The sequence below is a fragment of the Pediculus humanus genome, genomic scaffold (assembly GCF_000006295.1).
Source record: "Pediculus humanus corporis 1103172107408 genomic scaffold, whole genome shotgun sequence".
Lineage (NCBI taxonomy): Eukaryota > Metazoa > Arthropoda > Insecta > Psocodea > Pediculidae > Pediculus > Pediculus humanus.
The window spans coordinates 170,684-187,073 of NW_002987033.1; the positions used below are offsets into that span (position 1 = coordinate 170,684).

The 16,390-nt window shown below is 25.7% G+C and overlaps 1 protein-coding gene across 1 annotated transcript in view; it reads left to right on the plus strand.

The window, feature by feature from the left end:
* Window positions 1-2,999: 2,999 nt before the first annotated feature.
* Window positions 3,000-16,390, plus strand: part of Phum_PHUM060120 (Nuclear migration protein nudC, putative) — a gene marked incomplete at both ends in the record, with an annotated part of 30,441 nt that continues 17,050 nt past the window's right edge. The window contains 3 exons of the mRNA XM_002423399.1: window positions 3,000-3,074; window positions 3,302-3,649; window positions 4,060-4,155. Coding sequence (XP_002423444.1) covers window positions 3,000-3,074; window positions 3,302-3,649; window positions 4,060-4,155 — 519 coding nt within the window. The remainder of the gene's footprint in view (window positions 3,075-3,301; window positions 3,650-4,059; window positions 4,156-16,390) is intronic.

The following is a 16,390-nucleotide window of genomic DNA, read 5'->3' on the forward strand; positions in this document are numbered from 1 at the left end:
GGGGTAATAATGATGATAATTTAATTATAAGTTTAAAAAAAAAAAAAAATTCATTTTTAAACTTTGATTGAATAATAAATTGCTCTGTATATACATATGATTTTATGTAAACAATTCAATTAAATATTTACAATATTTACTACAAATTTTAATTTTTTTTATTGTAAATAAAAGGTTAAAAAACATCAAATTGTAGTTTTTTTAACCTGATATACATGAATAAAAAAAAAAAATGAAAAATTAATTTTTATCATTAAATAAAAGCTATATAAAAATAACATTTAAAAAAATAATAATAATAAGTTAAAAGTTCTTACATAAATTTTATTTATTTATTAATTTTTTTGAAAAATGTTTTTGTTTAGAATCAGTGAATTATTTTATTTATAAATACGTATATCCATAAAATAAATTTATACAGGTACGTTAATTAAAAATAAAAATTATTTTACATATATATAAAATACAGCTTTAAATGTTGTAAATATTGTTTGTTAGTCGGTATATTGTTGTTTGTTTTAGTTTGTTTTGAATTGTTTTCCCTCTAAAAATTAATGTTTAATAACAAGAAATTTTTTTTAAAAATTTCTTCTTTGTTGTATTGCCAAAGTTTGTAGTATTGATTAGCTTGGTTACTAATTTATTTATTTATTATTAATTGGTTATGTGGTATAATAATTACTAAATAATAAATTTTTAATTTCATGATTTCTTTTTTTTTTATTAGTTATAGGGAAAAATAAAGTGTCGTAAATCGTTTAGTTATAGTGCATATGTTTATGTAAAGAGAAAATTTATTATCATTAGTAATAACACATTTAATAAGAAGAACAAATTGAAATTATTAAAAGTATGAATACGTATGCATTTAACTTATTATGTGAAAAAAATTTTTGAAAAAATTGGTTTTTATTATAAAAATTGTTTTTTTTTTTTTTTTTTGTTTTTTCTTTCTAGATTCAAGGCAATCCATTCAATGGCTAAGATTACATACTGATTTGACACAAGAACTTAAAGAAACGGATGAAAATTATGTACAGAAATAGAAAAACCAAAAAAAAAAAAAAATTTTTTTTTAATACAAAAAACATTCCATTTAAAACAAAAAAAAATTCATAATAACTCATTTAAATAGTTTTTTGTAGGACAAATGTAAAACCAAAGATGAATTTAAAATAATTTTTTGAAAAAATTGCTCCTTAGGCAATTGAAAAATAAAAAAAATAAAAAATTTCTAAAGCCTTAAAAAGCTTTTTGTTCTTTGTATGTGTACTGTTTTTATATAGCTTTTACTAATGTGATAATTTTACTTATTAAAAAATAATTAATTATATTTATTTGTCTAAAAACTGATGAGAAAAATTTAAATTTGAATTAATTACATTTATAAATTGTTATTTATTGCATGTAAAAAATTTAAAAAAAAAAAAAAAAAAGTATAACTGAATCAAATAATAATAAATGTTTTCTTATTGCATTTTATATTGTTTTAAAATTCAAATTTTAACATTAAAATTATTATTATATCATGTGCAAAGTATATAAAAACAAAATTTAATTAAAATTTATTATTTAATGTCTAAAAAATATTTTATATATAAAATAATTGAAATGAAAAACTTTAATAACAGAATGCAATGGCTTTAAAAAAAAAAGCCAACAAAATTTTAACCAAATAAACAATTTTTTTATATTTATCAAATTCAGAAAGCTTGTTATTGTAAAATTAAACAAAAAAAAAAATGTCATTATAATTGCTTTTTATTGTGCTATGAAAATTTTTTATTAAATATGTATACTAAACAATACAATCATTAGTAATGCTTAGATTATTATTAATTATTGTAAAACATTTTTTGTAACTTGTGTGCACATACAAGTTTGCACATTTAAAAAAAAAAAAATTTGTCATAACCATTTTTGCTGAAAAATCATTAATGATTTTTTTATTATTAAATATTTTATTAACATTTTGAATTTTACCTAGTCTAAAAGTATGCTTATGTTACCTTTTATATGTATATTGTACTATTACCATATATGCTTATGTAAGTTACCTTATTAATATTTAAATAATACAATTAATTAAATAATTCAAAATCACACTTTATAAATGCATTTTTTTTTTTTTTTATTTTCATCATTGTAATGCAATATAATTTTTATTTTTAAATTTAATTATTTTCATTTTTATATAATTACATCAAACATAATTTCTATAAAATTTAATATTATTATTATTATGTAGGCCCTTTGGACTACATTTTATGCTCTTGGTCTGCAACTGCAGATCATAAAGTTTTTATTGCTTTAAATCCATGTATTCTTTGGGAAAAGTTATTGAAAAATTTAATAAACCTTATAGTAAAAATTAGGAAAGAATTACTTGAAACTTACATTATATTACCAACCGCTTCTGTTACATTTCTAAACATTTTTTATAATTATAATTTTAAAAAAGCACTAGATTTGAGGTTATTTTAACTAAAATTATGGACTTACCAATAACAAATGTCTTTCCATTGTGATTTTTAAAGTTAATATTTAAAATAAATGTAAAAAAAATTGTACTTAAATGTTCCACAACAAATTTGTTCTAGAAATTTCAAGAAGTAACGACTTTTTTGATTGACTAATTTCTATGAAAACTTTAGTGTCTAAAGACACGTTAAAATACTCTGTGTTCAGAGAAGAATATTTCTGTGATGTCATAAATTGTGGTTTTTATAATATCTGTGATTGTCAAAATTTTAATTTTAAATTAAATATTAAAGTCAATTTTCTTTTTCAAATAAATTTTTTTCAATTAAAATCATATTATTAGTTCAAAACTTATTTATGAATTAATATTTTGATTCAAACTGAGTCATTAATATTTAATGTGACGTCATAGTTACCTCTTTTAAAACTAAGTCGGTGTTGAATTCTAGAAAACAAACGAAATTTCGTTTACAGCAAACTAGTTTTTATACAGAAATTTGATTTGTAGCATTTTCAAAATGAACGAAAATAATACTGAAGCTTTTGATAAAATGTTGGCTTCCATTGCTGCTCAAAGCGGTGGAATTCAAGAAGTAAGTTCTTTAATTTTTTAAACCATTTGGAAAAACTAACCAACATGTGCAATATTACATAAAGTTATTGTAATGTTAAAAATTTTATTCAATATGAGCATTACAAAATTTATTATTATTAAAAGTTTGTGCATTTTAATGAAGGGATATTCTTTAAAATTTTGAATGATATTTAAGAATTGAATTTCATTTACTTATTTATTTGACTTTGAAAATTTTCTTTTCAGTTTATGGATACAGTATTTAATTTTCTTGCTACAAAAACAGACTTTTACACAAATGATGAAGGACGTGCTGAGCAACTAGTTTTAACAAGTTTCAAAAAATACAAGAAAATAGCAGCTGAAGAAAAATTAAAAAAGCAACAAGAGAGGGAAAGACTCGAGAGACAAAGGAAAGAAAAACAAAAAAATGAAGCCATGCAAAACAGTAGTAATAAAATTACAGAATTAACAGATGAAGAAGCTAAAGAATTAGAAAAAGAAATTGAAATGAAAAAGTTGAGGGAAAAGACTAATAATGATAATAAAGTGGATGGTACTGGAGATGCCAAAGAAGCCGAGGATGATGAAGAGGTATTGTTGATTTGTAAAAAAACCTTACATTTTTTTTTATAAATTTTTAATATTTCACTAATCACGAGTATGTTTCGACATTTTTCGTTTTTACCACAGTGTTCACATTTATTTCAATTATTTGTTTTTTCAAATTTTATTGCAGTTAATGAACACAGAATTAATGGGCACCTTTTTTTTTGTGTGTTAGTTCTTTCATAGCTAACTTCTAAAATTATTAAAAACGTTTTATAGATTGTTATGACTTTCACAATGTTACCACTTTAATTTCGTTTTCAATTGAAAATCGATAACTTTTTAAAATTTTTTTAATAAATTTTTACACATTATTAACTCATGTTTTATTTTTCAAAATAATTTATATTTTGTAAAATATTTGCTTTACATACTATAATATTTTTTTTTTATAGGATGATCCCAAAGAAAAAAACAAAATCGTTCCAAATGCAGGAAACGGTTGTGATTTACCTAATTACAGATGGGTTCAGACACTTGCAGAAATCGAGGTAAGTTTTTAAAACAATTATTTTTTTTCATTGGGTCAATCATATTTGAGTATTGAGTTTTCATTTGAAAGAGCCCTACAATGTTTTACAACTTATTATTCTTTTTATGAAATTTTATATTTTAACGATAAAGCAATCTTTAATTCAATTTGGAAATTTCATATTTTTTATGATACTGTTTGTCTGAACAGTTGATTCGGTATTAGAAGTTCTTTACATGGCTGCTAGATGGCATTATATTTTACTTTTTTTCTTTTTGGAAGTATAAAATTTATTTTTTATTACATTAATAGTATGAGGTATTTAAAAATTATGACAGCATTGTGCTCAGTTTATTTTTTTACAATGATTTTACTATTAATTTACCTACATTATTAAAATAATGAAGAAAATTTTTTTAGGATTTGTTTAAATGGTGTTAAATTTGAGTTTCATTTGTCTTTGGGTTCTATTGAATATTTTTTTAATTTTTAAAAAATTTTGAGCAGTAATTTCAAAATTATTTTGTTAAATAATATTTATGTATAAATTTTACCTGCTTTGTGAGTGCGTTTTATGTAAAGGTTTCTGCTTGTAGTTCAATTTCTGTACCATCTCAATGTTTTTCATGAGTTTTCAAATGAAAATTTTAATTTATTTATCCCTTAGGGTAACATAATTAAAATAATATTATGCATTCAATTGTATCAATTGTTCGGTTTATATTTTCATAACGTAAAAATAATTTATTCTTTCCATTTTATATTACTTATTCATTAATTATGACAAAGCGCGATAGAATACATGATAGATTATATATTTGTTTCTTTGTTTTGTTTTTTTTTTTAAACCATCCCAAGATCGAATAAAAGGCATTCACTTGTCCGTGGATTTTTTCTTCTTCTTTTTCTTAGTTTGTGTTTGTCTAATATGACCAAGTGGCCCTCCTACTTATTTGCAGGTTTTTTTTTTCATATCCTTCTTACAAAAAAAACATTTCGATGCAAAATGTAAAACGAAAAAGTTTTTAAAGCGTTTGAATTTTACCTAAATTGATAATATGACAAACTTGTTGACTCATTGTTATTTCATATTTGGGAAAAAGGTTTTTTCCGGTTGTAGTTTAGTAAATAACGTCATATTAAAAAAAAAAAACAACAACAACATGTTGTTTAATAAAAAAAAAAGAATTTAATAATTATAATAAAATAATAATTAAAAATTACTAGATACAAAAAAAATGAAAGACGATTTTTTAAATTTTAAATAATGTACATAAATAATATTAAAAAAATGTGTTGGATGAGCGCATGATTTATGATTATGAGTTTGTTTAAATTCATTCCAATTTATGGATGCCTCAAATCCATTGCTCTCACTGTAAAGAAAAGAAATGAAAAGAAAAAATTAAAATCAAGGTTTTTTTTTTTGAGGGGTAGGGTAGAGTGAGGTGGGGGGCAGGGGCAGGGGCAAAAGGGAAGGGTAAAATTTTATTTTTTAACTCCTTAACTTACTTTCAACAAATGCAATTGCTCCTAATATACCACAAAATAAAATAATTGTCATTGTTATAACTAAAACTGGTAATTGACGACTTTTTGTACAGCAACGCGACAATGATTTTTTTTGTAGTGTTATACCTGAAACAAAGAGAAAATTTTTTTTTAATTTTGTTTTACCTTCGGCTAATATTTCTTTTTTTGTAATTAATTTTTATTTTTTGAAAAAAAAAGAGAAAAAAAACAGCAATCAACTCGACTGAAATTGAAATTTATTTTATTAATTTGACTTGACCCGTTTTTAAAAAATTTTTCTTTTTTTTTTTGTTTTCCTCAATTTTATAGAAATTATGTTTTTCACGTTTCCTTGGCTTCTCGGGTAAACGATACTAAGAGGAATTAAATTATTTGTTTTAATACATGGTATTTATGTGAACACAAAAGACCTTGTTAATTTTAACTTCTACGGTTATTATAATTACTTTTTTATTTTTTTCTTACTGTTAAATTATTATTATTTTTACTAATGTATATATATGTAGTTTATGCACGTGTTCGTAAGAGAAACAAAAACAAAAGAATTGTGGTAAATAGTGAGAATTGAATTTTTGGCTTTTAATTGATTATTGATTGGAAATTGATATTGCGTTTAAAATCATAAGGGATAACTTACCGTTCACTAAAGTAAAATGCGTACTAGAAGCTATAGATTGAGTGTCGGGTGGTTTTTCTACTATCGGATCACATTTTAAATTGTTTAAATTGGTCGGAGTTAATAATAGCGAACCAGAACTAGCTGTCTGTAAAGAGAATGAAAATTAAATAAAAAATTGGTGGTGTGAAATTCAAAAAAAAAAAGAAAAGAAAAAAAAAGAGATAGTTTGACTGACTCACCCTTGAGCTGGAAGCACTCGAGCTTCCTGTACTAAACCAATGCTCCTGTTGTGGAATATTAATTTCTACGGAATTAACTTTATCTTTAAAACCATTTTCTAGTCCGTATATTGATTTTATGTTTCTCTCGTAATTACTAGTGTAAACGGATGATTCAGGTTTGCTACTGCTTGTGTATAGTACTGGTCGAGGAATTCTCCAGTCGATTGTTTGAGATTCGACGCTATGAACATCCTGCGACAAAAAAAAAAAAAAATGGTAAAAATAATTAAAGTTAAGGGGAGAGAGAGAGAGAGAGAGAGAGTCGATTTGGGGGAAAAATTTTAAATTAATCGAAGTAGTAATGAATTCTCTATTGTTCATTAATTCAATGAGTCAATTTATCGTGATTTTCCGCCTCGTAATTTTTGCTACTTACAAAAATGAGTATAAATAATTTATTTACGCGAACGTGTTTAGTAAACATGCGAGACGGTTAAAATCGCGATTATTTTTTCTGTTTTGAATTGTTGTTATATCTATCTTTATTAAACGACACATTACGTATTTAATTGAATCATCATAAAAGTTTATTGCCTTTCGAAAAAGTCAATTACCTCATTGGAATCAAAAAAAAAAAAAAAACTTTAATTTATTTCATTGTTTAATCCTTTGTTGAGCAATTTTATTATTATTATTATTACAATTGATATTAAGGTTTACTTGTGAAATGATAAATATGGTACAAGGGAAATGTCATTCCGAGTCAAAACATGTCGGATAAAGCTTTAATTTTTTTTTTTTTTTGCCAATATCATATCAAAAAAATTCCAAATATTGCTCTAAAAGATAGATGAACGAAATGTGTTTATGTAAAAACATAATGATAGTTTTTATATGATTTTTCATTGGCGTTTTCGTTTTTTTTTGTCTTATTGTCGATTTGTATAATTGTTTAAAATTAGGATTACGTGGTAATAGATCCGGAGATGTGTCATACTCGGTAAAATATTGGTTTCGATCGAAATAAATTCTTATACGTACTCAGGTAATTTAAATAATAATAATAATAATCATAACAATCGATTTCTGATCGTCACGTATTAAAAACACAAATATATGAGATTTAAATCAACATTCTCTTTCCACGTTAAAAGTTCCGGGGTGAGGGGGGAAATTAAAAACAAACAAACAAAAAAAAAAGCAGTCACAAAAAATCTGGTTCGCTAAGAATAATTTTTTTTTTTTTTTTTTTTTTTGTAATGGCGATTGACGGTTGGTTACCTTGCCCCCGGATAAAACAGCCCGTTTAATAAAGCCGGTATGACCTAACTCAATTTGAGGCTGTTCTGATACAGGAAGTTATAATATTAGATACATATGTATACGAGTTTGGTCGTGTTGGCATCAAATTCAAGGACCCGTGTAGAATAATAATTGTAACATTTTCAATGCTTTCTTTTGCGGCACATATTTCTGCCGTCGATTTTCCCACAACGTTAATTAATTAACCGGTTTGGAAAAGAGGGAGTAAAAAATAGATCGAAAAATAGAATGAAAGAGGAAAAGGCGAGAAAAATATTTTTTTTTTCAGGATCTTGAATGCTTTGCCTCATACTAAAAAGAATGTTAAAATATTGTCCGTCAAAAATATTTTAAGGTGATTTAAAATTGTTAGACTTGAAAAAAAAAAAATGATAATAATAACACTAAGATTTTTTAAGCATTACGAATTCTTAACGGATATTTAAAAAAAAAAAAAAAAAAAAACCGCCATTAAAAATCTTGTTTCTGCCATTTTTCCATGTTTTTTTTTTTTCAGAGAAATAACCACACATCATTACCACTTCTTCCCTTTATAAAGAATCGTTATTTTTTAAGTTGAATTTTTATTGTTTATTATTTTTAAAAAATATTCCATGAGAAAAATAATAAAAAATAATATTTAATTTGCATGATTTGAGCTTATTAAAAAAAAAAAGAGAGAGAGAGAGAGAGAAAACATGACAGACATTGTTTAAACATCCGACACCGAAGAAAATGAATGAGTAAAAATTATTATTAACTTTCTTAAAGGTCGTCAAATTTCTCGGGTTTTTTTATTATTATTATTATTTGTTTGATTCAAACACATTGAAATCCTGTTTTGCGAAAAAAATAAAAATAATAATAATATTTTTTTTTTTTTTTTGGGAAATCCCTCGGCGGATTCTATTATTGCCGTATGTTGTATGTGTTATTTCAAGTTCATGAACAAGTTAAATTAATTTACGATGATGATGATGATGAGGATGATGAGGATGACGATGAGGATGATGACGATGATGATGATAACAGTTTTTTTAGCGGTCAAAAAGATCGTTTTTTTTTTTTTTTTTTAAGAAAAATGTTTCTTTCTTTTCATACCTATAGAAAAAATATTTGATTTTTGTTGTTGTTGTTGTTTTCCATTGTTGTTTTCTCGTTTAAAATTGCATTATTTTATTTTCACATCGCGAAAGGAAGTAGTTGTTACAAAAGATAATAATTATTATTATTATCGACAAAAAGTTAAAACCGGTTAAATAATGAGATGTTAAAATAAATTCAAAAAAAGAAAATTACGGAATAATTCAATTTCTTTAATTTGATATTAATAGAGAAAAAAACGAAGGTGAAATAAAACGTAACGATGTGTGTATATATAAATTTTCAATGTAATATCATTATTTTTATTTTTATTTTTATCCACCGCCTTTCGCGTAACGATTTGGGGAATGGGTGTTTCCTCCTTGATTTTTAATCTACAAAGAAAAATCGAGTTTAACTAATATTTAACGATCATTAATTTTAAAATTAATTTTTTTTTTTTTTTTTACGTATTGATCGCCGGTATCGATCGACCGATCGATCAATGCAAGAGACAAATATTTGGTAACCCCACGGATTTAACTCGAATTTTTAAAAAAAAATTGCGAGGTTTGTCGGGCAGGGGGAGAGCGATTTCGGGAAAAAGTTTTTAAGAGCAAAATACGTACCCCAGGTACACTCCAGGTACAATTATAAAAATGATTTTATTTCGTCAGGTAAAAAAAAAAAAGGAAAAGAAAATCGTCCAATGGTCGCAAACATTTATTGTTAATTACTTAACATATACCCTTATTGAGTATCGTGCGAAATAAATTTTTTTTTTTTTAATCACATTTCAAAGACTGAAAAGCGTAGGAATTTATTATTATTATTATTATTGTTATTATCATTATCATTATTATTATTATTATTATTGTCAGTATTATTTTTTATTATACCAAGGTTATTATTTCGTATAAAAAAAAAAAATATAGCAGTCAGACACTTATATCGGGTGCCGTAGTGGGAAAAAAAGAAAAAAAAAAAAACGAAGAAAATCAGGTTCGGTCCCAGCATGATCGTTTTCTTTTTTTTTTGTTTGGGTTTTTAGGGAGCAAGCTTTTCACATTTTCTCCCTTTGACTTGACAGGAAAAATTTTCTTTGACAATCCGAATCCGTACATCCGGTTTATCTTTGAAAATTGTTTAATCGTTTAGGAAAAACGATCAAAATTTTTTTTTTTTTGCACATATCAACCAGTATCGCGATTCTCGTAGGTTTTTTTTTTTGCTGCGGTTAAACTGGTTTTTTAAACCCGAGCCTTGTTTTTTTTTTTTTTTCTTACTTGTTGCCATCATGGCGGCGAATGAGTTGTATTTTATTTGCAAAAAATCATGATTTTAAAATTGTCATTAATATCGTTATTAATTTTTATTTTAATTATTACGAAAGGTTTACTAAAAAAAAATGTTTAATTCATGAATTAATTGGTTCAAAGGTGGCGTGACATCATTTTTTAATTAGGTGCTCTTGATATAATTAAAAATGATCATCATCATTATCATCATCATCATCAAGTCGTAAATAACGAAAAAAATAAAATAAAATAATATGAGGACGTTTTTATTTTATTTTATTTTTTTTTAATTCAATAATAAAAGTAAATTTTTTATTACCGAATAATTCGATGATGGCAACAGCCAGTTTTTTTAAATAAATAAGTGAGAGAAAAAATAATAATAATAATAATAATAATAATTTTCGTTACTCATGAGGAGAACATTCAGGGAAGTTGGAATACATATATATGTACGAATAATACAAAGAAATAAAATTTATTTATTTATTTATTAACGGATAAATGTTTAGAAGGAAGGAAAATCCTTGAAAACGAGTCGTTACAATTCTATTTTTTTTTTTTTTTTTTGTGGTAAATTTCGGAGACCAAATTAGAACCTAAAAGATTTTTTTTTTTTTTTAATATTTTTTAACCGTTCGCAACGACAAGGTCTGTGAAAGTAATTTATTTCTTTCTCCCCGCGTTTTTTTATTATTATTATTTTTTTTTTATGTGCAAAAAAAAAATAAATAAATAAATTGAAACTAAACAACAACAACAACGAAAACTTGAATATAATACAAAAATGTGAAGGGGTTTTTATTTTTTTTTTTTGTTCAATTATAAAAAAAAAACGAAATCAACGATTTGCCTACCAATGAGTTTACGGGGCATTTATTATTATTATTATGATTTTTTAGTTTTTTTTTTTTTTTTTATTTCGTAACCTTTGCTATTAGTCTCAACTAATTTACAAGTCATGGATAAGCGCTTGTTTGAGTGTGCTAAACTTGAGAGATTCGGTTAAATCCGTTTACCTGACGCGTGAAACAAAGTTCACTTGAAAAAAAAAAAAAATTGAAGCTGTTTGTTTTCTCTCTCTCTCTCTCTCCCTCTCCTCTTTGGGAATTTTGAGTTTGTAAATTTAATCCCATAAAAAAAAAAAAAAAAAAAAAAAAAAAAACTATTTAGGATGATGAGAGTGCAGAGTTTTTACGATCGCCCACGGGTATTCCTCCCGAAGGCATTTTCGTCAAGGAGGCAAAAGGAAAAATTTTTTGTTAAATGAAGGGAGGAAACGGTTTAGTTGTCGGTAGTAGGAGGGGATATACTGCCGAATCAATTTTTTTTTTTTTTGCTTTTCTTGTATAAATATTGATTTAATTTAAAAATATATACGAAAACAAATTTCGGCAGGTGTTTTTCATACTTTTTAAATAATCAATTTGAGGACAAAGTGCAAGTCAAACAGGTAGTGGTAGAAAACAACAACTTCATAGAGAATTTGCAAGGATTCGAAAGATGTTGTTTTTATATTTAAAAAGTTGGTTTAACCCTCGAAAAGGTTGAACCCCCCATATCTGGCGAGCGGTTAAAAAAAAAAAAAAAAAAAAAAAAAGCGTCATACTATCAGTCGCGGAAGGTCACTTTTAAGAATAAATTTTACATATCACGCTGCTCTTACTGTTTTTGTGGTTGTTGTTGTTGTTGTTGTTGTTCGTTTGAGGTAAATAGGAAATAGGAAATTTTTTTTCGAGCGTCATTTATAAATGATATTTATTACCGGGTTTATTCGGGTAGTAGATCGATCAAAAGTGTTTAATTATTTCAATTCCTCTCGCAATATTTATATATAAGATGTATTATTCAGTGTTTGTCTGTCTGTCTGTTTGTCTGACATTGAACTAGATTGAACTTGTTAAAATTTGAATTTTTATTCTGAGATGATCACATCTAGGAACCATTTTCAAATGCAAACGAAATTTCCCTTCATGGAAATTCTTTTTATTAATAATAAACATTTTATAATCAAGGATGCATGTTCTTTTTTTTTTTTTCTATTTCGAATTCGTACCATTCAAGATTTTGTTTTACGTAAAGGCTTTGCTTTTCTCAAAGCAAAAACTTTGCGGTGTAGGCAGAGATGAATGGTGACTGCTCTGGTTTTGGCAAAATGATCGAAAAAAAAATTCGACCTTGTATCTTGAAAATATTTTTTTTTTTTTTACATAACAACAAGGTGTGGGTCCGAAAATCGTTTGGAAAAGAAAAAAAAAACTCGATGTGACTACGAATAATAATAATAATAATAATAATAATAATAATTTAAGAAAAAAATTTTAATGACCGCAAAACCAATCAATAATTATTATTAGATATTTAATTTGTTTTTTTTTTTTAGAAGAGAAAAAAAAGCAAACAAACAAACGTACGAGAGTTAATTTCTTCCTTATTAAATTGCATAAATTATTTTTATTTTTTTTTGTTTTGTGGGGAGTGGGGGGAGGGGAAAGAGAGGAAAATGGCGAGAAGGATGGAAGAAAAGATGAAGAAGATGGTTTCATCCCTCAAGGATTTCAATAAATTTTTTTTTTTTGTAACCTTTAATAACCCGAACGGAGTTTGAAGATGAAAGAGCAAAATGGAATTTTTTCAGAGAGTAAAATAAATCGTGGGCAAACAAACAAACGTGCAAAGTCATTGTCTCTCTCTCTCTCTTTCTTTGGTCGTCATAGGGAAAATAAAGAAAGAAAATTGTGGAAAAACCAAGAAGTTGCGAGATCGTGATTTTTTTTAATTAGCGCGACGGCGGAAACACGTTTATTATATAATTCACATCTATATGATTTTAAATTTTTATAATTTAGGAGCCCTTAAAAAAAAAAAAAACCGATTTAAGAATTTTTGCCTTTTCGGAATCGTACAGGTACGGAAAATTATAATGGCGGATTTTGTTTTATTTATATTGTTTTTTTTTTTTTAAATTCATTTGAAAGTTTAAAACTAATCCTTCAAGGCTTTTAGTGAAAATTCGTTGTTTTGCAAATTGAAAATGTGATTTTATTATTATTATTATTATTATTATTATTATTATTATTATTATTATTATTAAGCTTGTGAAATTTTTACGATTGTAATTAAACATATATAAAATTAACGTTCGTTCGTTTTGCGCAGCACGTGCGAGTGCACGATTGTCCGCTCGGTTGCTCTCTCTTTCTCTCTTTTTTTTTTTTTTTTTACGAGCGTTATTACAAAAGAAAAAAAGACGAAGACAAAGGTAGAGGAAGAGGAGGAGGAGGAAATGAAGTTAAAAATTGAAAGAATGAAAAGTAATTAGTATTCGGTGTCGATAATAATATTGATACTTGTGTAATTATGAAAAATGGATACGCAGCAAGTAGTAGTTTGTTGTTTAAAAGAAGAAGAAGAAGAAAAAAAAAATTTAAAGACAAAGAAGGTGTTCATTAATCCGAAACATAAAAATATAGGTTTAAATGACATTGAAAATATTACAAATTGAGTTTGTTCGTTTTTTTCTCTCTTTTGTTTGCCCCCTCCCCCCTCTCTCCCCCTATTTCGGATGTTCTATAAAAAAAAATATGAACGTCGCGTCCGGTATTTGTTCATTTTAACCTCTTATCAACGGCTACGATTTGTAATCATTAAAAAAAAAAAAGAAAAGAAAAGGAAATGGAGATGCAATTTAACGGTTTGTTGAGTGCGACAATAAAAGGTCAGATTTGGTTATCAAAATTTAAATTTCATGTGTCAAAAAAAGTTGTAATAATAATAATAATAATAATTTGGGATGAATAATAAAAAAAAAAAAAACAAAAAAAGGTGTTCAGGGATGAACGTTAACCCAAAACAAAATGGAATCGTTTTGTTTTAGATACTAAAAAAAAAAAAAAGGTTTACTTATTATTATTATCATTCTCTAACGGGTAGTAAAAACGGGTCCAGCGAATTATGTTTGTTTTAATTTTTTTTTTTTTTTTTTTTTTGTTCACCGGTCGAAAATTTAATTTTTTTTCATATCCAAGTCGTGCTCTGACTATTTTCTTTTTCTTTTGCTTTTATTACCTAACATTATTGCATATGGGAACCCTGAAATTTCGTTCAGCCTTCATTTATCAGGTTCTAATTAATTTTTACTAGGCCTTTTAAAATTTACGTTAGGAAAATTTTCAGAATCCGTTTTGAAAAATCAGTTCGTTGTCGTAATTGCTCTTTTTTTTTTTTACACTTTGTCCACACGTTAAAAATACGTTTTTGTCGGCAAGAATTGAATTTTTTTTTTATTCGGGGGGAGGGGAGGGAAGAGAAGGGGATATTCGTTGGAAAAACCTTGAAATGAATTTTTTTTTTTTTTTTTTAGCGAGTGGAAATTTTATCCTTCGGGATAAAATTCTGACCGGAAATTTTTTTTTACTTTTTTTTTGTCACGAGATCAAAAACATGTTTTTTTTTTTAAAACGCTAAGTTTATGCGGGTACCTGAAGTGAAAATAACGTCATAAAAGTTAGACTTTAAAATCAGGTTGGGAAAATATACTAAAAGTGGAAAATTTGTCCGGGAAAATTTTTAAAAAAAAAAAAGAAAAAGAAAAGGGGGGAAAAATTTGTTTTTTTTTTTTTTTTTGTTTTAAGGAGTGTATCTATTCGCCAAGGTAAACCTCTAATTATATTTGTAGAATTCAAGAATTTAATTGATCGAAAACATGATTGGTTCCGGGGGAGGGGGAGGAGAGGGGGTAAAGAGAGGAAAACGGTGGCACGTTCGCAATGATACATTTTACGCAAAAAAAAAATTGAAAAAAAAGAAAATGGAAAATTCGGAAAAATTCGAAAATCTTTGGCGGTATTGTAATGCTCGTATGAATTTGTATATTATGAATTTGGTTGTTGTGTTTGTTGTTGTTGTTTGTATCGTATTAATTATTTTATTTAATTAAAATAATTTTTTTCGTTGCTCAACAATGTCGTAAATGCATTTAAAAAAAAAAAAAAAAAATTGTCGACCTTTCGAGTAGAAAGTATAAATTGTTTTTTTTTTTTTTAATTAATTAATTAATTTTTTTTTTACTATATATAAGCACAAAAAAAAAAATTTTGAACTTTTTTTTTCCACGAACACAAATATTTCTAGAATCGTTTATGAAAAATGCATTGTAGTAGTAGTAGTAGTAGTAGGAGTAGTAATAGTAGTAATTAATGTCAGTTGTGAATGAATGAAAATCGCAAAATATTTTCAATAAAAAAAAAAAAATTAAAGAAAATGATAAACAAAAAAATATAAGTTCTTTAAAAAAGTCACTTATTTATTTGTTTATTATCAATTTTAATTTTTTTTTTTTTTTTTTTAATAATTATTTGAGGAATATTAACAACAAAATCATTTCATACCTGTTCGGCCATATTTATTTCCATGATAGCAATCAAATATCTGAATTATCCTAACTATAATAAAAACTTTAAAAACAATAATAATAATAATAATAATATAAAATGTCGCACTATTTATCTTTCGGTCTTGTACTACGGATGCGACACTCTCAGTCTGATTTTCCGTCCGACCGGTAAAACAGCTGACTAGTGACTGATATCTCTCCGTTTTCACATTGATAATGAATTGCAATTCAAGGATTCCAAGTCCTGCCAACTTGGCGCATTCTACTCGTCGTGCCTGAAACGCGCTTCATTCTTCGCCTTACCTGAATTATCTCGCAAGTTGAAAAAAAAAAAAAAAAAAAAAAAAAATTATTTTTAGACTCGAAATTAATTTTAAACCAATGGTAAATTGAATCATTAATTTTTTTTTTTCCGAGTATTATACATATATTTTAGTGAGTTGCGGTTGTTTAAGGTTGTCGTTAAGTGTTTATTACTACTAATACTACCACTACTACTACTACTACTACTACTGTGCATCCGGATTCGAGAGAGAGAGAGAGAGATACGAGGTGGAGCTTTGGTTGGTCATTTTTTTTCTATTAAATTTAGAGCGGCGGTGTAATTGAATAATAAAGAGTTGAAGATGAGTGGTGGAGATGATGATGTTGATGATGATGATGATGATGATGATGATGATGATGAAGAAAAAAGAAGGAAAAGATAATAATAATTTTTTATCTTATAGCTCGAATCCGGTAACAATGGTAACAATGCATTTTAAAAAAAAATTAAAGAGAAAAGTACATTGTCCGAAAATGCA